This window comes from Haliaeetus albicilla, chromosome 16, assembly GCF_947461875.1.
Source record: "Haliaeetus albicilla chromosome 16, bHalAlb1.1, whole genome shotgun sequence".
NCBI lineage: Eukaryota > Metazoa > Chordata > Aves > Accipitriformes > Accipitridae > Haliaeetus > Haliaeetus albicilla.
In genome coordinates, this window is record NC_091498.1 from 12,841,486 (window position 1) to 12,866,728 (window position 25,243).

At 48.0% G+C, this 25,243-nt stretch overlaps 1 protein-coding gene across 5 annotated transcripts in view; it reads right to left on the bottom strand.

Annotated features, from left to right (window-relative positions):
• Positions 1-25,243, bottom strand: part of SLC25A22 (solute carrier family 25 member 22) — a 53,100-nt gene that overhangs the window by 7,480 nt on the left and 20,377 nt on the right. For 2 of the 5 annotated variants that reach the window (XM_069803523.1, XM_069803524.1), the window contains exons 2-5: positions 22,561-22,676; positions 18,282-18,407; positions 14,822-14,877; positions 8,949-9,039 (exon numbers count right to left, since the gene is read on the bottom strand). In XM_069803523.1, the coding sequence (XP_069659624.1) occupies positions 8,949-9,039; positions 14,822-14,877; positions 18,282-18,407; positions 22,561-22,580 (293 nt within the window). In that variant the 5' untranslated portion in view covers positions 22,581-22,676. Of the gene's footprint in view, positions 1-37; positions 492-5,572; positions 5,596-8,948; positions 9,040-14,821; positions 14,878-18,281; positions 18,408-22,560; positions 22,677-25,243 lie in introns of those variants that run through there. The other 3 variants (XM_069803525.1, XM_069803527.1, XM_069803526.1) reach the window with 3 other exon arrangements.

Here is a 25,243-nt window from a genome sequence, read left to right on the forward strand (position 1 = left end):
CAGCATAGCCCAGGCTCGGCATTTCTGCTGGCATCACCTGATCTGGAGGAAAAGGCCCATTTTGGGCCCAGAAACAGAATATTCAGAAAATGCCACAAGGCCGGCCAGAATAGACCCAGATGGGAGCACACGACCCTCTCCATCCCCAGACAGAGAGCTGCAGCTCTCTTCCAGCCCGGTGTTGCCCCTGGTCGGGGCACAGCTTTCAGAAAGGGTATCGCTTCAGAGGGCAGCAGAGGACCTGAGCATTAAGGGGGATAAGCAGCTTTCCATTTGCCAGCCTAGTCCTTTAAATACTGTCAACATCCCCACAAACAAACAAACAGAAACCAAAGGGCAAGGAGCAAGGGGGGGGAAATATTCGAGTTGCGGCTTTGGAGTTCTCCCACAAAAGCAAAATAAACAAACAGTGAACATGAGAGTCAGGGAGGCAGTCCCCCTGTTACCCCTGGTTAGGAGCTTCTTCACCTCACCAGCCTTTCCAAACCTGAAAAAGTAGCCTTTGCACTAAACTGGTCCTGCCTGAGGGACAAGGGATGGGATGGACCCGCAGCACTGCAGCTTTGTGCATCTTCTGCATGGGAGAACAAGGATTATCAGTGATATGTTCTTGACTAACAAAATGCAGCATTTCACAGCTCCCTCCACCACAAAGCCATGAAACAGCTTAGCTAAGATGAAAATCACGTACTTAGGATGCAAATGCTCAGAAAGCCTCAGTTTTCAGAAACTGATGAGTTTTTGCCCTGTAAAAACCTCACCCCTTGGCACCAGAAAACACTGACTGGATTAAAAAAAAGAAGTGCCTCTGATCTGCTCTTATCTAAATGGGGGGGGGGGGGGGGGGCAGAGAAAGGCAACTATAAATCACACAGCCAGAGGGAAACAGCCTCTTCTTTTTTCTGTTTTAAATGCAAGTACTATTTTTACTCCCCCCAGCCCCACTCCTGCAGCGATACCTCATCTTAACCTACTCAAGGCGAATCCCCACACTATGGCAAAAGCAGTCCCACAATGATACACCCTATTCCCTTGCAAAAACAAGCCACGCTCCCTTACTGGGGGTTTCATATGCAAGCACATACAGCACAGCTGTGGCACTGCAGACCAGCAAAGAAGCTTCAATGCCAACCCTAAAGGAAAGGGAGGGGAGATGCGCTGTAATCCTGCTGGCCCACCATGTCAGCTGGGCTGTTTTCTCCACCCCTCATCTTCTCCAGGGAGGACATCAGAGCAGGGGATTAGAGGCACAGAGCCACAATGGAGATTACCAGCAACTAAATATAGAGCTCTCCTGTGAGGCTGAAGGGAGGAACATTTCACAGTCTCCCCTTTCCCAATTCCCCCACAGATGAGAAGCTGCGAAGAACAGTCCCTCCCATGGAGTTACCCACACAGGTGCTTAAGTGTGTGCAGCAAGCTTTCCAGGAGGTACACAGGTATCAGGGTGTGCAAATCCAGAGGTCCCCCCTGGCAGTGACACCTGGAGGTGGCCAACTTGTGCCTCTTGGGCGGCCTGAAGCCTTGGACACCAGTCTCTGTGCAGCTCGATACAGCCAGCAGCAAGGCTGTACAATCCCTAGTCCAGCTGTAAGAGGAAGCAAACCACCCAAAGGAGCTGGCTGCCAGTCCCTCTCTATGGCACAGCAGAGCATCTCACACTTTAGCAAGAGCCCTGGAGCACCCCTGGAGTACTTGTCTCCTGGCTTTCATCCAGGGCAACCGCTTTGATACCCAGTTCAAAAGATCAGGAAGATTTGCCCTACATGTTCATTTGTGGACCATTATCCCAGGCAACAAAAGCCAACCTGGCTTGACTGAACTCCATAGAGCTATGCCAGTGTGACCCAGTGAAGGATTTATGTGCATGGGTGTATTTTAGAGATGTCAAACAGGTACATCAAAAGCATCTAGAACAAGGGCTTTCAGCTTTTGGTTTGCATATCCTGGGAACTGGGGGCAGTCCAAGAAAAAATAGCTTAAGATAAGCAAATCTTTTGTCAGGAGGTTTAAAATTTGCCATACAAGGGTCAAACTCCCTTTGCAAAACCTCACCAGTCTGCACGTAAAGGAAGTTTGAAAACGGTTCATCTCTAGACGACAAAGGAGTTTAAATATTCAAGGCACCACAGGCATTATCCTCAGTGGTTTAAAAATTGGCACACCTCAAATAACTTCAAAAGCTGCAACACCAGCAAGGATCTGGTCCTACAAATGCAGAAACCATCTTTTATCACAGCAAGAGGGTGTTAAATATAACATATACACAATAGCCCCAAATTCTGCACTGGCAGAATCAGTCATTCCACTTTAACTGACATGCAATTAATTAGTGACAAATCAACAATGTCAAATGGGAAGGGGAGAAGACTCATGCTGCATCTAAATTAGAGTTTCAATCTAGAACTGAAAAATGAGAAAGTCAAAAAGCAGGAATGAGAAGTTAATGGAGGGCTTTTCAAGGGCAACACACCAGTCCAAAGTTAGGATCTCTGAAAGCATTGGTATATCGATGTCACATGGAAGCAGAGTAAGATTTTTTTCAAGGTTCTGAAAAATCTTGACCATGTAGGAGTTGACTGTGCTTAGGCAGGGACCAAAACCAGCCATTCTGGCATAAGGATGACCAGATTTCCAAAGACAGGGAATCTTTGACCTAAGGAAGCATCCATACAAAGCTATATGTTTCTGTTTGCTACCCAAGAGGCTACTGTCCCCAGCTTGGACATCATCTTCCTCACTCATAAAATAATCTCTGCCTCTGTTCTGACAACCCAACGGATTGTCAAAAGCTCCCTGAGAGTTTCAAACCAGAGAAAGTCAGCTGCTTTCAAACAAAAGTGGGTCTTTGATATGGATTAGAGGACCAACACACAGGAGCTGTCCTTCAAAGGGAGGGCAACTTGTCTGCCACAGCCACGCAGGGACATGCACACAAACCGCCAGTCAGTCCCTTTAACCCCAACCCCTGATCTTCCAAGAGGGAACAACAAGCTATTGCAATCACACTTCAGAAAAGCTGGAGCTGTGATGCTGGGAAATGTAAAAGCAAGAAAGTTCATATCACAAGCTCCCTCTCACTTCTGGTGCCAGCTCAGAAATGCCTCAGACAAGCAAAGCAAAGCAGGTGGACAGATCCACCTCAAAGGAACGCCACCAGATTAAATGTTGCTCTGGCAGACGTTACTCTGTAGGTTGTATGGTACAACCTACCTCTGGCTGCAGGAGCTCTGTGTTGCGTGTTTGGACTAAGTCAAGAGGAAGGTGACTCTGCCTGCACCCATTATATCAGGTTTGCCCTGGCGGGAGATCCCAAGTGTTCTGTTCCAATACGAACGTCTGTGGAAGTGAACAATGAACACGGCAACGTGTCTGGGCATGTTGAACACAGACACAACCCATGTTTTGTCCCAAGACATGCGCCTGGAATGGAGACAAAGGCAATACTCCTCTCATGGGTGTATTCTGTGATTAAACAGCCCATCTCTAGCTCCCTCTAGATTAACAGTTGAAAGTGCATTTACTTGCTGGCTGACCTTTGATGTCTACAACCTCAACCCACTGTAATTCCCTGAGCCTCTGTGTGCTAAATAATAGCTATCCCTGAATAGGCACAGTGAGATTATCAGCTCTTAACTGGCTCTTTCTCTAGGGGAAGGGCTGGATTCCCCCACCTACAAGTCCCAGTGGGTTGGATGAGGCTTATCTGCATTAAAGAAGTGTTTAGACATCCAGTGGGTAACTACAGGAGAGGCTGCCTTGGCCCACAAGGGTTCCAGCCCAGAGAAAGACCAAAGCATGGTGTGTACAAGGTGACACAGCAGCTCAGCACCAGGACTAGCAGCATCCCTCCTTCCTAAATCAAAAGCCTCACTTTACAGTCTATGAGCATTTTGCAGCTCAAGGATCAACCAGGCTGTGCAATGGCTACTTAACCAGATGCCACAGAAAAGATGGTCCGAGTATTTTAGGACAGCCTGAAAGAGAAGCAGATGAAGGAAGGAGCCCTGGGGAGACATATCAGCTGGGAAGGCAATGGAGAACAAACTCCAGTCTCCCCACCTGCATGGGAGAGAAGGAAAAGTGCCTTGCTTGTCTCAGGATTACAGTTGGCTATTTCTTTTCTCTGAGCAAAGCTACAAGGCAGGGGAAAGCAGAAAGGAAGAAAACTTGCTGGCATCAGCAAAGACACAATTAACACAATCGTGCTGGTCTTCCTAGGATTCCGAGCTGCTAAGTCAGCAGACTGCCAGCCTCTGCTCCAGAACAGCAAACAAAACAAAGGTCAAGATTAAAGAGGACAGAAGACGTAAGGGAATAACACACCTTGGAGAAGAGCAGCAGGAAACTCATCTAGGGACACTGGCAAGTTTTTATGAGCAAGAAATCACTTTTATAAGAAGCCATGAGACACTTTTTACCACAGCCAGGCAGACTATTTAACTAAGAACTGAAAAATGAACAACAAAACCTGGCAAACACATGCCAAACACAACAGCTGTCTGGCACTCAACACTCTGGAGATAAACATGAAACCTTGGACACTTTAAAGGCACTGTTTTTTAATGAAGTGTTTAACACCCAAATTCACAGAGGACATAAAAAGTAGGCAATACTTACATCTATCAAAGAGGCCTCACTCACTGAACGCCCAAAAATCAACAATGTACTTTAAATGCATGCTGGTGTACTACCAAGTTAAATTGCTTTCTTAGCTTCATACTCAAGTGCTTCACTTAGCCCTAGTGACTCCTCCCTCACATCCTCTGCTCTGGACAATGAAGCTATTTTAACGGCAGCTGTGAGATTATGGGTCTCTCAACACATCCAGCTTCAGAAATCCAGAGAAAAAAAAAATAAAAATCCCATCTGTTTCCAGCAGCCTGAAGGTTGGAAGTTTCCCTTCTCTCTTGTGTCCTGCATTCCCCAGCCATGTGGTCCAGCCAGCACAGAGTGCCACAGGAACAAGGACCTGCCTGAAGACTCTTCTGTGGGTCACCTCTTCTACTTCCCCTGGGAAGTGCAGAGGCCCTCAGGCCAAAATCATCACAGGACAATGTTTGACCCTTATTGCCTTTCTCAATCAAGGTCATGGGGTGCCCTTGAGGTTTTCCAGTATCTTGGTTTTCTTCCTTTCCTCCACGGCATAGCAAGGGGATTTCCAGCACTCACACAACTCACGCAGGCCTCCCTTATTCCTACATGACCAGGACAGCCTGGGAGGACCACCACAGTTTTGTTCCCTTGTGAAACAAGAAGCTGTAGCAGTAGGCTGTCATAACGGTCTCAACAGCAAAATAGAAACAGGCAAAGAAGCAAAAATCAAGTCCTGCTGTCCTGTGAGCACACATCCTTCCTGCACCAAAAGGAGGGGAAAAGCATTGTATGGGCAGGAGTGCCCTGCTGAGCTAGCCCCAGGGTGGAGAGGGCTGCAGGAAAAGACATCTCCAGCCTCAGGGAGATGCGTGCACCAACAAGGGCACAAGGTCCCACGTGAGGTCTTGCTGCCCCAATACTCCACCTCCAGCAGCATCCAAGAATATGGCCAGGGAAAAGGGAGTCTAGCACAAACCTGCAGTGATACATCCTCAAAATACTCTTCCAGCAATTTGCAGCCAGGAGCTTCCTACACCACAGGTGGTGTTTTCAGTCTGGCCTTACAAAAACAAGCTTTATGCCACCTTTTTTCCTAGCAGTTTAAAAGCAAGTTCATTTCAACAGTAAGTTTTTTCAAAGGATTAAAAAAATATATATATTAATGCACACTAAAAGTTGTTGTGTAACTTGAAGCTATTTTGGGTCATGCTGGGTTTGCCACACTCTCTCTGGTCCACACACGCTTCTTCCACTTGCACATGGAGGACACACTTAGCGTATTTTAATCAGCAAATACTGACAGAACATGCACATTTTATCAGACAAGGATCTCCAATTCATGCAACACATTTCAAGCAAGACAAGTGCTAGAAGCTTAGCAACAAAGGCATTCAATGTCAAACAGGTCTAGAAGACTTTTGCAGCTCTGAGTCAGAAAAGCACGAGAGCATCCTTTGGGATGCTTGCCTAAGAGCACAGCATACTATGAATGTATAGCAGACAGTCTGGCTTGTGCAAAAAGGATGTTGGTGGAGCTGAACCAAGATCTTGGTGGCTCACCATGAAAAAACAGGCCCCAGCCTTACACTGAGCCTAACTCCCTCAGCTGTGCTTTAGACCATATAACACCCTGACTGTTGCAATTACATATCTAGAAATGAAATCACATCGATATGCCAGGCAGCTTGAATTTTCACCTTTCTAATCCCGGGCTATTTTGTTGTTCATAGCTAGGCTTTGACTGGAGTTGTGAATAGGTGGCCCAGCCTTGCTATGTGCTAGTAGGTATGTACCCTGTTTTGCCCTGGGTAGGAGAGGTATTTGGATTCCAGCACTGCTAATCCTGCCCTGTCTTACAAAGACAGCTGGGGAGGAGGGGACAGAAGCATCTTAAGGGAGAAACCTGCAGACTGCCAACAGCTCAGCAAGAGGGAGCAAGAGCAAGGCAAACCCTTGGGGGACACAGCTTCATGATTCACTGAAATGGCTCCTTGCCATCACTCCTATTTGCCACACGTGCTACACGTGGGAAAAGATCCTGTGACCTGCCAAAGGCAAGGTAACATGCAACCACTGCAGCACAGCCAGGCACAACGCCTCTGGCAGGTTACATACTCCACCCCCAGGCCTGGGATTTCCCTAGCATGGAGGACAAGGATCCCATGATAAGCAGCTGCCCTGCAGTTTCTAAGGGTGCTTATCCTCACTGGTAATGTAATGGCCTTTTCCATCACCCCCTGCTCCCCAAGCAAGGTCACAGCATGCACCAGACCTTCCAGCTAGATCCCAGGTTCATAGTCTACCACCCACAGCCAGCCTGCAAGGCCTTTTCTTTCCCATCGTATCTTGGAGTGACGTTTCTAGTTAGAAACACCTTAAACCATCTATCACAGCAGTATCAAGGCTCTGCCTCTCTGTCCAGCTCATGCTGGCTATTGTCACGAGCAGAGCTGACCAGATTTCATTCATCCAAGCCTTGGTGGTTGAATGAGATGAGTGGCCCCGACTCCATGTGCTGCCTAGCTCTTGTCACCTAACTGTGGCCCAAGCTTTCTTTTCTCTAAAGGAGTTAAGAATGTTTCATGTCGAGACACAAAGGCTCCCCACTACCTGAGTGGCATCATGCTTCTCCTCCAGGTCACTGTAGTGCCAGTCCCATTAGCACATATGTTTTAGGATAACATGGTGTCTTACCCTTGGCAAAACTCTCTAGCTCCTTTATTCTGAATCAAGCACAGCACATCATCTACGTCATGTGTGGATCAGCCAGGAACCCAGAAGTCAAAGTAGAAGAGGTCTGGGTAAAAACCTCAGCTGCTTGTGAAAACGGCTGCATCCCACTTACCCAAACACCAGCACTGAGAGGCAGACACACATATTTTTCCCATGAGGAAGTCTTTACCTCTCATGGTACAGGACATGGTACTGACAGACATGTCATGTTTTAATGGCTGAAACATCACAGCAGTGATTGCTCTCACAGAACACCAAATATGTTGCAATGCTGGTCTGATTTCTTCCATGGGCCACTCTCTCACTGGTGGTACAAGGTATGGCAGCTTGGCACCCTTTTGTCTTCCCTGTACAACCTGCTAAGACCTCGCTTTGTAGGTGCTGGCAAAGAGCTAACTGTGCTCCTGTCTACTGCAGTACGCCAGGGCCCACCGTGTCATCTGCTGCAGGGATCAGACCCACTGCTTGGTAGAAGTGAGGAGCAATGAGGACATCATTACCTCCCACTGTCTGAGCAGAGCACAGAAGAGACATTATTTGAAGAGACAGAAAATCACAAACAGCTGCTAGCCGATGAGTCACACAGACATATGTTAGCTGCTACTTCAAAAGAAGACTCCAGAACAAAAAAATTAGGTACATGAAAACACGAGATCCTCAACCTGTGTCAGTCCACAATCTCCATGGAAGTTGTTGAGCCACTGATCTGCAGCAGCCAAGACTGACGTGGTACATTATAGGAAGTCATTAAACCAAGTAATTGTGGCAGAGCTTTGCATCTTCAGTGAGGCTCCACCCCATCAGTGCTGATGGGAATAATCAGGATCATATCCCAAGCAGGGTGTTTTCTAACTACTGTCACTGAGGACTGAAGACAGTGCCCTTCACTGGCTGTCTCTGGAGAAAGGTCTCAGTCTGAAGGGAGACACAAGTGTTCTCCAAATTGCAAGGGAAATATCTTGGTGAAAACAGCATTAAATATTCAGGGTCCAGCCTGTCTCAACTACTTAGCTAGCATCTTTTACTCACATTTAATTCACATGAACCAACACCCACTTGCAAGCTGAACAGGTAATTTTATTCCTTCAGCATTTATTTGGAGGTCAGCTGCTGGGCAACACTGCAAGTGCCCTTTATCAATTCAGATTCACCACCTCTCTAAAACTATTTTCAAGCTACACAAGGACAAGAGGGATGCTAAGTTTGGGGTCTACAGAACTTGACTTGCCATCTATTCAAGCCAGAAAGAGCATAACAGCATCCAATAGGATGCTGAGGACAAGGGTCCTCCCAGCAGCTGTTTGAGCAGTGATCAGTGCCATTGGGTTCCTCTCAAATATTCTGCCTATAAATTCTGGATCTGCTAACCTTGGATTAGATCTGCGACTATTTTTAGAAGCTTGAACAAAAAGCAGTCATCCAGTGGAGTGCTTTTCACTTCCCATTTTAGACATTACATCCTTAGCCCAAATGTAATCACCCGCTGAGCTGTTCAAGGTCAACTCCTATTTCAGTCGTCACATCGCCCCATTCCACCTTTGTCCTGATGTCTCGCCAGTCTTGTCCCAAGAGCTGGTGTTGTTTAAGTTGAATGCAAAATGTCTGCACCTCTTACTCACCCGTCTTTGGAGAGGTGATGCCGGAAGAAGTCATTGGCTGCCAGTTTTATAGCCTTTTCTGGGGTCACTAGAGTCAGGTTCACTGCAGCCCCTGAGCAAGGAAAAGAGGAAAAGGCCATTGGAGAATGAGAATAAAGGAACCGTTAACTGGATCTTTCAGGAATGCATTGTAACTCCTGCTCAAAACCAAGGACTGATGAAGGAGAACTCTCAATGCATCAAAAGGGTTTAGAAACGTGAAACACCACTGGAAATTCATAGGATTTTTGCCTCCCGACACCTTAGGCTTTTGAAAACATCCCCTGAAGTGTTTCTACTCCATTTGCAATATGTTTTTTGTAATTTCTTTAGCTTTACTACCACTTCCCACCATGCATACATGCATCCTCTTCTCTCATCCAAGGATGCACTCCTACAAATCCAGAAGGATGCAGATCAGACCTTCAACAAAGGAGTACGAGTTGGATTAATAACCAGTCCCAACTCCTTGCAAATACTTTGTGATACTGAGAAGCAAAAGCCCCCTGCCCCACCTTCTTGCTAGTGTCCCTGCCCCACCATCACCAAAAGCAGAGCAGTTTGCTTACCAGGCAGCCCAGAAAAGGCAGAGCCATAGAAAGACCTGGAGGTTGGTTGAAAGCAACTGGCTGCACAGAAGTCAGTCAGCTCTAGAGCAACCCTTGGAGTTAAGTGGCTTCCCTTGTCTATCACCACTGGGTGTCACCCTCAGAACAGCCACCGTTGAAGTGGCTTTTTGTCCACCACAAGCTGCAGCATGCAGAAATTCCCCTCCAAGCACCGTGGCAACGCTTGCTGGGGGATCTGGGGTGTAAACAAGCATTGGCTCCCCAGCACCCACTGGAGTGGCCTTTTGTCAGGAGCAACAAACAGCAAATCCCTGTATTGTGCCTGTACAATGAAAGGTCTGCGTGGCCTGGCCGGCTGCTGTGGGCCATGGACACCAGCATTAGTGCAACACAGCGGCTGGGAGGCAGCTTTCAAGCTGCCCTGGGGGAAATGGGGTGAGGGGAGGGCCAGTTTCTTCTGAGCGTACTGGGTTTTGCACCATCAGATTAATGCTCCAGAATATTCTCCTCCCTTTAAATCTTATGGCTCAAGAAGTCCTCCAGTGGATGACCACAAGCTCTCCCTGCCTGCACTGAAGCATACTGAGCTCCAAGCCCTCTGGAAGAGCTTCGCTTGAGACTTGTTAATAGCCTATAAATACCTTTGCAAGGACAAACACAAATACTAGGGTATACCTTTTGCATTTATGCTTGCTGTAGAGATTTAAACAACTTGTCCCAAAGCTCTGTTTTCCAAAGTGAAGCAGACAGAGAAGCCTGTACTCCCACTAGGTTCTGAAGACCTGGCAGGGTTCATTTTCAGGAGGTTTGAACACAAGTTGACAGGAGCTATTAGGGCTCAACACACCTAAAGAAAGGCAACTCAATCCTCTGTTCCTCAGGATGGACTCCCCTCCATCCCCAAACTATTAAAGAACCCCTAAATTAGACACGGAAAGACATAGGTTTAGGGGGACTTCCCTCAGATTAGAAAGCAAAACTGCATCTAGGACTTCTGGGACCAGTACAGCTGGGACCAGGACATGGGAATCCTTGGCTCCACATCCTCTGCTCAGAGGACACATTTCCATCATGCAGGAAATTGCAGCAAGAAAACAGACAGCCTTTGCGGGGCAGGGCTGGGCAGCCCAACACATTTTCCCCCCCTCCAACTGCCATGTTCAGATTTTGCAGAAAATAGAGTAACACTTCCTCGTAGCAAGCTAAGCCAATGCATTCGTTCCACACTGGCCATGACATCCAACAAATGCCATCGTCTTCTACAGAAGCCAAATTAACTAGCCTGGGAGCAGGGCAGCCTTCTCACACTCCTGGGTTTTTGCAAACTTTTAAGTGTACCAGTGATTGCACTGCTTCAGTGTGATGTGCTTCCTACACATCATGTCCCCCTACCATGGCTCTTGCACATGATGAAAAGCCACACAGACATGATCCTTACGCTCTACCTCCACCTTTTAATGTCAATCATATCAGGATCTACAAAGCAAATCCACACAGCCTGATTTTTAAGTGGAGGTGGCTACCCAGGAAGCGTTTCCTCAGATGCCAAGTTGAAGACAACTTCAACCCCTCTCCTAATGGCTAGAAAGTAAAACACCTGTACATTAGTGACATGCAGCATGAATAACCATTTCCTTGGAAAAACAAGGAGAGAAAGAAAAAAGAATAAACCGCTACTCTTAACACCAGTGCAAAGGGTTCATTGAAAGAAAGAAAACAAACTCCAAACCATCAAGCAAGAAACGTAAACAAGAAGTATGCTACTACATGCTGACCTCCTCCAGGAGCCAAGAGGCTTTCACAGCAATTTCTCCTTCAATTGCAAATAAAACAGAAGGTAAAAACACACAATATACAGAGAAAAGCTAATGAACCTGCATTTTCTCCTACATCTTTGGTATTTTCAGTAAAGCTGCTTAGCAGAGAATGGATAATCCCTGTCCTCAGTAATCCCTAACAGCTTCAATTCACTGGAGGAGGAGAAATTAGATACTTCAGCTGCTGGCTGTATGTTTTCCACGTCATTTTCTACCTTTTTACAAAATCTCATAGCTCTTCAATTCTTGCTATGCCAATGAGTCTATTTCCCTAATTAAAGTTAACCTTGGCCTATAGGCAATGCTACGTATACCAGAAGCAATGACAGACAAACAGAATGCAAAAATAAATTGCAATCATTAAAAAATAGAAAGTATTTTGAAAAGAAGTACAGAAGCACTATAAATAACAAATCAAGTAGAGGCAAAAGCAGTTGTTTGCCAAGTGAACTCATAACTGCTGTCTTCTCACCAAGCCTTGGGTTTTGTTATCAAAATACATTTCTCATAGAAGCCCTTATATACCACCAGCAACCTACATAACAGGGGGATTGAGTCATCCCCTGTGCGGCACTGGTGCACGTGGGAGGTATCATTAGCAGAGGCCAGGGAAGGCTGCCACGCTACTGTAGCTAAACTGCAGCTATTCTCCAAACCTCATCAACAGCAAAGGGCATTCCCGCAGCCTGATTTCCTCAGGCTTTCCTTTGGCTCCTGCCAGCTATGCTAAGCAGCTGGTCTGCAAACAACAGTGGGACTTTCCAGGACACGTGCTGGGATCTATAGGTGGCTTCTGGATGGACTGTAGCAGGGAGCAGAGGGAGCACCTCTCCTAAGTCCCCTTCCACTGGTGTCCACATGGTCCAGGAGTCCACAGGCACCATGGATTCATTCATGTCTGAAGGCAGTACACCATCATACCTTGAGCACAGACAGGGCTAGACAGCACCACCCAGCTTTGAGGCACTGCTGCTACCTAGACATTACAGAAAAAACATGAGAAAAAAAACCTCCTCTTCTTCCTCCCCCAAACCAACCCAAGAATCCCTGTAACTTTTTGGGAAGAACTTGAGAGAAATGTTGGGATTGCCTTATATATCACACAATTTACTATGGGCTACTCATACAGAACAAGGGCTGTCTGCCCACACACACCACTTAAGAGAGAATTTGCAGAAAAGCATCCTACAAGCTCGAACCTCTCTCCTGTCCACACTGAGGAGCTTTGATTCACACACAAAGGCGACATGAAGTCACAGAGTGGGAATGGCTGCACCCAAGCAGACCCTTTCTGTCCTCCAACTGAGGCCAAGTGCCCTGCAGGGACAACTGATGCACTTGTGACTCCTCCATGGGCCACAGCAGCTGCCACTTTAGCACATTAAGATGCAATTGGGAGGATTATATGTTAAAGGCTGAAAATAAGAGCTTGTGAGTCATATAGCAACTTCTGCTGGGGAACTGGGACAGATGGAGGGAGCAGGAACCAATCCCACCATCTGATTTCCATCTTCCCATCTGCAAGGCTGAGCCGTCTCTTTACCTTCTTCCCACAAAAGTACTCACATTCTTCACAAATCTTGGATGTATTTTACCCACCCGTCCTCCCCCCAAGAGGGAGGGAAGGGCTGCTAATGTCAGCTCACAGAACTGAGGCACAGAGACCAGGATTGCTGTACTTGGAGGACTCGCCTTTGTACCCTGGCCATGCTGAAATATCTATGAATTTCTGGAAGGAGCTGGAGCTATTCACAAAAGCCCTCTCCAAACCCAGCCCCACATTTAATAGTCAGAAGTGACAAGTAAATTCAAGCCACTATCAGCTCCTTGAACACAGGGTGTACAAAGTTAGTGGGACATGGACCAAGCTGATGAGGCTCATTATGGCTGGGAAAAGCAAGAGCTATGCAAAACCCTCTGCACCCTTTGAGATTTCTGCTTGGGAGTGAAAAGTGGCCTGGAGATGTACATCCCTTCCATGACCTTACACCTTACAGGACTGAGCTGTCTCTCCCAAAATCCCTGACAGGTCCTACAGTCTCCCCTGTAAGCTTCCAGGAACAGCTTCTTCCTTCTGCTCCCCAGCAAGCAGCCTGCCACTGCATATTTACAGCCAAAGTAAATGCAGGCTCCATTCCTGGCTAGGAACACAGAAGCAGCCAGCTTCCCAGAAAAAACAAGGGGTAACATGTCACCACTAGCATCGAAGATGCAGCTTGCCAGGGTTCCTCGGGATTATTTGTCTTGTTGCCTGCTCCCAGAAAAGCTGGCATGAAGCAGCCAATCCATCCCCGGCATCCACCCCACTCCCCCAAAACGCCCACCAGCAAGTTGGGCAAGAGACACTGCCTCATCAGCCAGCGCCTGCTCCCAGGCAGCAGTGTCTGTGTTTCCACAGGAGCTATGGAAGAAGTGGCAAGAGACGCTACTGCTGCCAACAGCAAGGCGCCAGCACCTCCGGACTCCCGCTTGAAAAAACAAAGAGCAAGGACTCACTTAATCAAAGTAGTACTTTAATCAGGCTTTATCAGTGAATGAGTGCCACAAAGAATGCTATCTGAACAACTCAGAGATAAAAACTGCATATTCAGGCAATTGAATACCAGTATATAAAATAATCAGAATTCAGTGTCGACTAAGCCAGTTTCAGCCTGTGCTGAAAGCCAGGAAGGTATTCCACATTTTCCTCTGCTACAAGTAAAGTCAGAATTTGGCCTGCTGTTCCTCTCTCCTCAAAATCTTTAAAAACTTTCAAGGATTTTGAAAGGTATAGAAAGGTATAATGTCAACTGAGGAACTCACTGCTGCAACAAACAGCCTAAGCCAAGGAGCCAGGAGATTTCTAGCAGGTTAGCACACAACAACTAAAGAGCTGAAGCTCCACCATGAGCCAACCTCTGATTTTCTTACCACCCAAAGGAGTTTTTTCTGGGGGTAGGTTATTTTTAAATATTTTTTTAATTGCAGATTGTCTTAACACTTAAAACAAAGCACTCGGGCATGCTTGAGAGACAGCTGGTTTTGGAGACAAGCTACGAACTAGATGGGATAGCAGGCCCGACCATTGGTGGTGGGCTTTGACATAAATTCAATCATCAACCACAAAGTCAGACACTTAAGAAGTTTGCTACTGACAAAAGTTACTGTGCCCGAGGTGGGAAACACACACATGCAGTCCTGAAACGAAGTCCAGCAGCTTCACTTAAACTGCTAGTAAAGATGAACTTCAATAAACAGTAAGGTTTAACACCAAAACAGCTACAGGGAAGACTCAAGCCCTCAATGGTGGAGAGCTGAGCAGATACCTGGCATAGAGGAGTTTATTTTCAGAAAGAGCTGCACCTTTCAACACCTTAGGATATTGCTAGGTTATTGCTTTATAAGCCAGTGAATGTGGGCTTTTCCTCCAACTTACACACCAGTGCTTCCAACGCAAAAGCTGCACCATGCCCGACTTAGCTTTATTTACCTCTGTACATGCCAAAGTAGCCTTCCGACCGAATTGTTTTAATGAGGCAGTCAGACCTGCAAACAAAACAGAGAGAGATAAGCCACAGGAGCTCAAAGGTGGGTGAGAGCAGAGAAAAACAACACAAATCTCTTGGAATGGTTTTCATTTACAATCTGTCAGCAAAACCCTGAGCCGAGAAGGGAACCCTGTCAGTCGCTGAATGTGCCATTGTTCAGGCCTGAGTCCAATTTCAGCCCCTAATTCACAGGGGCTTTGAAACCTGCGGCTCACCCTGCACGTGCTGTCTGCTTTCTAGAAACACAAAAGGGAAAAGTGTCACTGCAAGGGCTGTTTATCCAGGGTCCCCTGTGGCAAACAAGCATGAGATGCTCTAACAAGCAGATCCCCATGCGCATGTTTTTAAATCAGCTCTGGAAGGGAAATGAGGGGGGCCAAAACCCCCAATGCTGACTTGCTTGACTTACTCAGTGAAATTCAACACAAGTCACACAAACACTAGATGACCTGAACGCTCAGTCATCTGTGACCTCCCACGCAGATTAAAGCACTTACTTTTAATACCTCGGGTCCCACAGCAGGCAGCGAGCTCTCAGGCTCTCACCCTGGGGAGAGCGTGGCAGGGTGCCGCAGAGGTCTGCTCCAAGGGGAAAACTGTCACTGCCTTCGTTTCAACTATATTTACTGCAAATAGGAAAACTGTGCAGAGCGCCAGAATGGCTCAAAGCCTTTCGAAGGCACAGCCGCACACACCTAACAAACCCAGAGGCGCAGTTCAGGAAGGCAGCACAGATCCCCTGGTAGAGTTTCCCTCTCTGGACCATGGCTGTGTGAAGCCCAGGCACTGGCTGAAGGCTGGTTTGCTGTCTTTGGGAAGGGACGGGTACCTCCTATGGTCACAGGGGAAGGGAGAGGTGTGCATGCATATGTAATTAAGGAAAAAAAGGCTCTTTTAAGTAGTAATAAGGGAAGTGTACCTTATGAAAACAGTAATACAATTCTAAGAGATTTGGCAACACAAGGAGTAAACTTCAATCTCCGCTCTGTAGTAGTGCTGAGGTGGGAGAGAAGGAACTACAGAGTTCCCTCGAGGGCTTTATGGCCCTGCTTGGGTCAAGACTGCTCTAGGGTACCCCACGTTATTTGTGAAGAGTCCATCCTGCATGCTGCCAGTCATGGCAATGAGTTTCCCCTCTCTGCTGGGACACCCTGCATCCTTTGGGACCCCATCTTTCATGCACCCTGCCCCAGCTCCTGCAGCTTGCATGCACCCACCTTGTTCTTGAGAGCAGCCCCCCAATTCGTAAGCCCCAGACATCTCGGGGCACCTTTCTTCTACCCCCCAACAAGCTCTTCCACCGCAAGGCATTTTTCCTGAGCCAGCGGTGCTGCTCTGAACAAGCCACAGCAGAGAGGGAAGCAGGAAGAGCTGCTCCCCACCATGCTCAGGCAGCCCTGCTACCTCACCGTAAGGCTTGCGTGTCACTCCCGCCCCTCGAGCTGCAGCAGAGCGCGATGGAGCCAAGGCCATGCCCAGCTCTTTCCTCTCCCTGGAAAAAGGGAGCCAACAGCCAACTAAAATTATACATGACATACCTGGGGCAGTGCAGCCCAAAAGCCAAGCTCTCTCCTGCCCTCAGGGCTGCTCCCAAGTGTCTTTGTCTGTTTCAAAGGAAAGGCTCCCCTGATGCCAAAGGTCTCTTGAGCTGAGCAGAAGCAAGGCATGACAGCCAAAATTTTATATGAACTTGCTGCCTTCCTGGGTGTTCAGCAGACACCTTTGAGATCTGGTATCGATGGGCATACAGTATTTCCCAAAAATAAGACCCTGTAACTGGGATGCTCAGACAAGCCCTCCCAAATCCCTAGCTTACGTAAGGGTGTCTCTCAAGACATGCTCCATGCATGGTAACTGCATCCTCTTAGTGCCTTTCCCTTACTTGCTTAGGTAGGACACAGGATGGCCTGATGTTGTCTAGACGATGTGTTATCCCCATTATTTCCTTGTCCCTGCTGGCCCCTCAGCCCCCAAAGACCCTTTCACTTATCCCCACAGCTGCTGCCAATGCCAGAGGAACACCTCCAGCATTACTCATTCACATCCAAGCTTTGTCACAGACTCTTAGGAGGAGCCAGCTCAAATATACAGGGTAAAGCCTGTGTATTCCTTAACGGCGCCTCATCCCACAACAACTCCTGGCTACGGAGCAGATCTGCACTCGACTGCTGGAGGTTAAAAGCCTCTCTCCTACTGAGCCCCCTCTCCAGAGGTGAGGCATCCTGGCACACACTCCCAAGGGGAGCCTACAAATCCTCCACCCTGCCCAAACTCCTGTTGCTGTCACCTATCAGGTCAGGGGAGAAACAACACTCAGCGAGGAGAAGCAAATTGCAGCAGCGGCAGGAGCAGGACACAACAAAACGGAGAGGCAAGGCAAGATGGGAGGCCATGTCCTGCCAGCATGCCTGGGCACACAAACAACGCAGGGAGCAGAGAGCACTGTAACTGTCAGGGGAAGCACCAGTCTGCCACGGCACGCCAGAGCTCATGCATAATTACGTGTCGACAGCTAGAGCAAGGAGGCCCGGAGACTAAAACCATCAACATACAAAGCATTTCCTTCCTATTCCCACTCTGTCTCAAATTCTCCTGTGCAGGAAAGAGGAACGTATTGGTGTGGAGGAGCAGGGAGCAGATAACACTACTTCTGAACAAGGTGGCAGGAGGACAGGACACACATCATCAGTCCCAGTCCCTTCTACCCCCTCAATGACACCAGTACTTTTGGAAAACTAAGGCCTGACTCTAGTTCCTAGGATAAAGCATCTTGGGCTGAGTGTGGTGCACATTCTCCCAGCAGATACACAGCCCTAAGCATCCTATACAAATCCCAGGTGAATTTGGTGGGCTGGATATATTCACGCCTTCTTTTTCTACAGCACTTAATTTTTTTTGACATAGGACTGCTGGGGTAACTACAGCGTGTGTCAACCTGTGACCTTTCAAAAGGTCTGCATGCAGTGCTCTAGACTGGGAGTCGGTGACTGCTTCCTCTTTTTACAACTGACACAGCAAAGGAAGCACCTCCAATATGAGAGCCATGGAAAGAGAATAGAGGCAGAAATTCCCTCATGCACCTGCTTGTGGTCCAGCAGAGAACCAAACAGGGCTCATTGTGTTTTGGTCCTGAGCCCTGATAACAGTGAACACGCTGCTCCCAAGCAAGGCACGCAAACAGAAGTGTCCTCTGCAGAGATCTTGCCTGCTGGGCTCAGCAGCCTGAATAGCTGCTTTATTTGCTTTATCTGCTCAAGCACAGCTTGGTTCAAGATTGTCCCCCGGCTTTCCTGGGGACAGCCCAGTTGTTAGAAATGCTGAACACACCTGAAAGAGGTAACAAAGTGGAAGGTCTCCCCACCAAAAGTCCCGGGGAATTCTGCCCATGCGGGTGGTACTCACATGCTGGTGTACATCCGCTGGCCATTCTGCTGGTTCTGCAGGCGAGTTTTTGCCAGGTCAATGGGAAATACACAGGTGACCCCAATCAGCCCAGCTATCCCTCCATTGATCAGCTTGGCAGGTAAACTGTAAGGGGACGAGATGCAGAGAAACAGATGTCTTAGCACTGGCATAATGTCAGGGGAGGGAAAGAGGAAAGAACAGAGCTCTTTTGCATGTCCAGAGTTAACACATCACTGTGCAACAAGGCTGTCCCCCCTCCAGCATGAAGGGAGCTCTGCCTCAAGGCAAAGCGTGGCCCTTGCCATACATAGAGGGGAGGAGGGGAAAGCAGCACATCACATCAGGACAAACCACTGATGAGTGGAGTGGAGCCAAACAGCTAAGCCACACATCACTCAGAGCAAGGAAAAACCCTGTTCCCCAGGACCCAAGGGTTTCTGTTGTCCCTAGAGGAGAAAAGACAGTGCTGGACCGTCTACAACATGGATTGACTTCAGTTAGGGCCTGATGGCATCCAAGCCAGTAGGTTTACTGGCAAATGCTTCTCAGCACCACAATCAGATACACACCTAATGAGAGGTTCATGACATATCAGCTGCTACCATCACGTGGGAATGAGCCCAGCAGAAGTGCCCAGCTGGCAGCCAAGGAGCAGACGGCTGCAGCTCCAGGAAACTATTTCCAGACCCAGCGCCCGGAGCGAGGAGAACACACACAAACCAATAGTCTGGCGAAACCACCAGACTGGCAGCCTGCATGGCCGCGATGCAGAGACATGAGCTCATACCTCTCAGGGAAATCAAAACCTGGCTGGCTGCGTGTGCTTCCAAAACGCAGGGCTTTCTCTGCTTGCCTTTGTGCTCCTACAGGGAATTCTTGCACATGGCACTGAGTGAAAGCCAGATTAGCCAAACATGGGTTCCCAGCAAATTCAATTACGAAAAATGTCCAGCACTTATATGCTCAATAAACCACTACACACAGAGACAAAGGAAGCCTGTTTGAGTCAGCTCCCTCCAATAAAGCACAGGATATGGCTCCCTGAACACAGGATGTGTCAGATATTAAACTAACGGCTGACAGCAGTCCTAGATTGCAGCTGGGTGAGCCGGTGAGGCTGAGTCCTCCCACAGCGGGAACGGACATGCTGACTTTCACGACAGTGACATGATGCTCTGGATGGGGGCACAGGCTGCATTACCCAGTGGAAGCAGCAGCGGTGAGGCTGGCCATGGCATGCTGGGGTGAAGCTCTGCAAACACATTCTCCCCCAGCGGCATTGCAGAGCACTCTGCATCAAGGGGCAACTGCAGAGAGGATCAGTAAGTGGCCATGCTGAAAGAGCTGCCTCTCAGCTCCAGGCTCAAGGGAAAGGCAGGATATGGAGACTCAGGGTTTCAACTTGAGGTCTCCCTGGAGAAAGCAGACAAAAGAGAGGTGGAAAAAAAATAAAAGTCTTTGCCCACAAGTGCTAAGCATGACCTTGACACTCCAGGAAACTCCTTTCAGCCTCTGCTCTCCTGCAGCCAGAACTCCTTCCTTCTCAATACCCACACCAATACAACACACACATGCAGCCCCAGGGCTGGCACTGCTGGAAGAAGAGGTGCTGAGGATGGGCAGACAGACAGACCTGAGCTCAGCCCATATCCCCAAACAAGACTGAGATTAAAACAAGCACAGCATGTTAGGAAGGTAGGCCCAAATCAGTGCATGAACTCAGTGCAGGGCCAAGACTGCAAGATCTCACCAGCTCGAGACTCGGTTGCCTCGGGGATCTTTGCACCGCAGCCTGAGAAGGGAACAGATTTGCCTGCAAACTCCTACGCTCAACTTGTGCTCAGGACATGGGAAAATTCCAAACAGTAAGCTTCACATCATGGTGCTCTCCTTATTTAACCCATACTCACACTGAAAGAGGAGGTTAGAGACCAGATAAAAGCATGTCAAGATGGAGGCACCATTGGGAAGGAGGGTGTTTCAAGGCAGGATCACATCAGCCTCCCCACATTCAGCTCTGAAGTCACTGCTAGCAGGTCACAGACTGCAAGGCACAACCAGTTCCCCTTTCCAGCCTCAGCACTGTCATCACTTCTCTAAGTGTCCCTGAAACACCCAGGGCAGGCAAACAGTTGCCTCTCTCAACCTGTTCCAATAGTGAAATCATCACAGGGTTTATATCAGGTGGAGACAAACACAGACACGTGGCAAATATCTTTCCTGCTGGCACCCTAAGTGCAAAAGATTCCCTAATTTCAGCACAGACCCCAGCAATAAAGGGGAATAGTCTGATGTGCCTGTGCAAGCCAAAAATTTGGACAACATGGGCTGCAGAGAGCCTCTCACTCTGTGGGTGAGAAACCCTTGCTCAACACCCCCATCACACCTGAATCCAACTACCCAGGTTCCCCCATGTGCACTGCAGAGGGAGACTAGTGCAGATGGGTTACATAGCAGTATCTGGCAAGACGCTGAGATCAAGTTCCATGTCCACTGCTGCAGAAATGCAATGCCCTTGATCTTGCTGTGCAGCAAACCACTGCTGTGGATTTTAGATTTTTGGTAACAATCTTATTTTGCTAAGGGATGACAAATGTACGCTGCAAGCAAAGATGGTTTGGTAGATCCTCCAAGCTTAAACAGATCTCCTTGGCTTGGCTGCCTGTGACCACTGCAGACTTGTGGTCGCACAGACGGAAGAGATGACCTAAGCAGGAGACGTGAGGGATTTGGGGCACAGAGAAGAACCTGCGACAGAGGCACTGCACCCGAGTCAAAAGTTTTTTCCCTTGGGGCTAAGACATCCCACTTTTCACCTCGGTGCTCTCTGCTCTCTCACGGGATGAGAATCCACTGTGCCTGGTCTCTCTGTCCTATTTAGCTTCTGCACAGCTACTGCCTCTCACTACCTAGGTGCGCAGGGCTTAGTGAAACGGGGACAACACAGGCTAGCATACAAATAAAGCCATTTGCTCAGTTTAACATGAGAAGGGATAGAATGGCATCCCAGTTCTCCTAGTGCTCCTCCTCAGCCCTTTTAACTAGTCCCTGTAGCCAGCAAGCTCCTGTTCACACTGCCAAGAGCACATTGGAGGGGCTGGGGGAGATCTTGGGAGGACACATCTTCCCTTCCTTGAAAATACCAAGCTTCACATTGCCACAGACATGTGGTCCTTTTGCTCTGCTGAGGCTATCAGGCACATACACCTGTCAGGCTCCATGGAGGTGAATCTCAGCATGCCCTTCATGGGTGTAAAAGAAGAGTGCCAAGTGCTCTCCAAATTGGGTAACTGATGATGGGCAAATCTAGGCACATAAACACTCCACAATGCTGTCTTGTTATCAATGCAGCTCAGGACTGTTTTCATTTTCAGAAGGCAGGCATGCAGAAAGATACCCTAATCATGGCAAACGCTAAGAAGGGGCAGCCCTCTTGCCTGTAGCATTCAGGCATTGCCAAGTCCTGGCCCTCTGTCACCAGGTTTCATTCACCCACTGACCCCTCCTGTCCTGAGCTGGTAACCTGCAAAACTAGATGTTTGAAGAGGACCACAGAAAAACCCACAGGAATCCCACACCACGTAGGAGTCATTTATCTGGGGCAACTTCATAAGCAGCAGAAAGTTAAACCGACGTGCAGAACTGTGCAGATCCAGCTGACACAGCTCTTAGGAAGCTATGGGTATTACTGCATCTTTCCAAAAGATGCATCCCAATTCATTTCCAGAAAGGACTCAAATCCAGCCTTTGTATATGCCAGGACCAACACTCTTAAGTTCCTGCTGTGCACTTAAGTGTCACTGATTATTGTTGGTACTTCATGTTCCTGCAATCACTCAAGCATTGACTGGCTTTAGAAGAAGGGCACAAGGCTCCATCTAGGTGGACTTTGTAATTACAAGCACTGCATCCCCTCGCTTTGCTCCCTTGATGGCAGCAAGCTGAAGTCAGCAGGTCAAGCTGACCTTTGAAAGAGGAAGCAAAAAGGAACAGACTCATGCAGGGTAAAAAGCATACGGCAGAAAGAAAAAGACAGCGAGAAAAAAGAACTGAAGAAAGCAGAGATGTGACAACATGGCAAAGACAGAAAATAAGAGAAGGTTGAAAAAAAGCAGGTAGGAAAGGAGCAGAGATGGAATCAGAACTGTTTAAGGCCAGAAGAGATGATCAGGTGATTTCTTCCAACCTCCTGTATCACAAAACGGATTAAGTTTGAAAGAGTTTAAAAGAAAAGTCTAAAGTACAACCAACAACTCAAAAATTTTTTAAAAGTTACCTGATCTGTTTATCAGCCATTTAATTCAAACTTGATCTTGTTAAGAAATGAATCTGTTCCTTCAAATTGTTCCTTAATTTCTTTTTCAGTCACTTCTTTTTCACTTCAGTTTCTTCCTGGGAAAGGAGAGAAAGACACCAAGGAGACAAAGTTGAGACACACTCTGCCTGAAGCTCAGGTCCTACTGGGCAGACTGCAGGGTGAGGCCAGCTGAGGAACAAGTGACTTAAGGGAGCACCTGGTCACCTCAGAGAGGAGACTGAGCTCCAGAGGGAGCCTTATAAATGTGTGTGTATATATAAATATACAAGCACATATGGAGGGAAGAGCTGCCAGAGTCATCAGGCTCCAGCAGCATGTGAGGAAGCGCAGCAGCCAGGCAGTGCACGAGCTCTGCCCAACGTCCAGGACAGATGTACCCATCACAGCTCTCTGGAACTCCAGGGAGCGTTTCACACAGCACCATGTGGACCTCCAACTCTCTGCAGGTCCACCCAGCCACCCCAAGACAATCACATGCCATCGCGAGACCCATTCAAGACCTCCCTCCAACACATACATGCTGTTTCTAAAGGACAGTCTTCAAAAACCTGCTCCTCCAGTGGTTACAATCCTTCCTCTATTTCCCAGCCAAAACAGACAGCCCATGCTCCATCTTGTGCCAACATTGTCTTTTAAGTAGTGCCTCTCCCTCCCCAAGCTATTGATGTGACTTTGCCCTTTGGACCACTCTTTTGAGCTCAGTGTCTACTGGCACAGCGCTGAAGCTCCAAGTCTGCGGGAAATGGTTCTCTCTAAGACTCCTAATTGCTCCTGTTTAACGAGAGCTGGTAGAAGTCACTACACAAACAAATCTGGACTCTGGAAAAAATTTCAGAAGTTGCCACAACCTTCAGCTTTCTGGAAGTGTCTTTGTCTCCTCCTCACTTCCAACCTGGGAATCAGGTGCCCCACGCTTCCATCAGGCATCTCAGCAGCACTCAGCCACTATCCTCCCTCTGCCCTTCCAGCTGCCACCTGGGTGGCGAGCCAGAAGCAGAGGAGATATCTTTGCCCTTTGCCTCTGGAATGAAATTTGCCCCTTAATTGCAGATTTCCTAAGCCACATGGAATCTCACATCCAACAAGGTGGCTTTCAGGCTGACATTTCTGCTCTGGAGATACAACCTGAGGGCCAAAGGCATTCCTGAGAATAAAAGGTCCCTGAAAGTGTAAAAAGCTGCTGATGGTGCAAACAGATACGGGAAGGAGAGCGGGTGAGGTCACATGCAGTTCAGCACTGACCTGCTCCCCTCCCTGTCACATGAAGTGCCAAGGACAGGGCAGCCTGAAAACACTTGTCCCATGCTTGGACAACATGAGATTAAAACTGCTTTTTCTGGAGTCCCATATTCAGGCAAAGCCATGAGACCAGCACACAGAGCTCGCTAAGGAAAGGGGCTCCTCTCCAAAACACTGCACATGAACCTCACCCAGTACACTACGGTATTACACCTTCTATCCCTTCCGTGACCCCTCTTCAGACAGTTTACCTGATCTCAACTAATCTGTGGAAGCAGACCTTAAAAATCTCCAGATAAGCTAAGTCTGCACTTTCTGAGTAAAAACTGCTTACACCTTTGGCTGCATGTGCTTTCATATGCACATCCACAAGAGTAGTTTGTTTCAGATTAATCTAATTCTCTATCAATTTAACAAGAACAAGACCAAAATATAAAAATATAGGAAGACCAGTTGCTGAAAGCCTGTAACCCTGGCATAAACAAGCCCTGAACCATGAAAACTCACTTGATAATGTCTCTACCCTCAACAGGATATTTCTGTTTATTGAGGCAGCAGCTCTGCCAAAATACATGCACCGAGTGGTCCTGACACCCCACTCCAAGGTCTGGCAAACTCCCCCCTTTGTTGCCCCTGCTGCAGTCTTCCCTGCAGAGAGGCATCCAGGAGGCCAGGCACTCATCGTAAAGGGCAAGGCAAGAGAAGACAGCAAGGCTAATATTCACCACTGACAGGTAGCCGAAAGAGTGAGAGACTGATGGACACACAAATGTATCACAGGGCTGCTTCATACCTGCTGACACAAGTAGCGTGATGGGGGTGGGAGAAGATGCTACTGCACTGAGAGGAACTTGGGACAGCTGGGTTTAGCTCTCTGCTCTCTTTTTTTCTTTCTACTTTTGGCTTCAGCTCTCCACCTGCCCGGTAACTGCAAAGCCCTCCCCAGCTGTCTGACCCAGCTGGAAAACTGCTGCTGCTTCCCACCAAGGAACAGATGCTCCTGCTGCAACTGCACAGCAGGAAGGGGTAAAAACAATCTTCCTGAGTTTAAAACCAGGCAGAGTTACAGGTTTCCTTGGTGCTAGCCATAGGGCCAGCAAATGCCAGGACTAGTATCATCTCCCCTAACAAAAGCTATTCAACTCGCAGACAAGCAAGGGGAAGAGAATGATGTGATCATTTTATAGTAGACACCAGCACTTGATAACTGTTTATACAGCACCTGGCACAACGGAGGCCTGAATGTCCATGGCCAGGGGATTTTAATGCATTAAGAGATTTTAATGCACTGAACTGGAAAGCTTATTTGAGCTCTGTTTGTTTAAACAGAGCTCCAGCAAATGACCATTTGCAAAACAAACCCAAAGTCACTGCAAACTCCATCTGAGCACTTTGTTGTAAT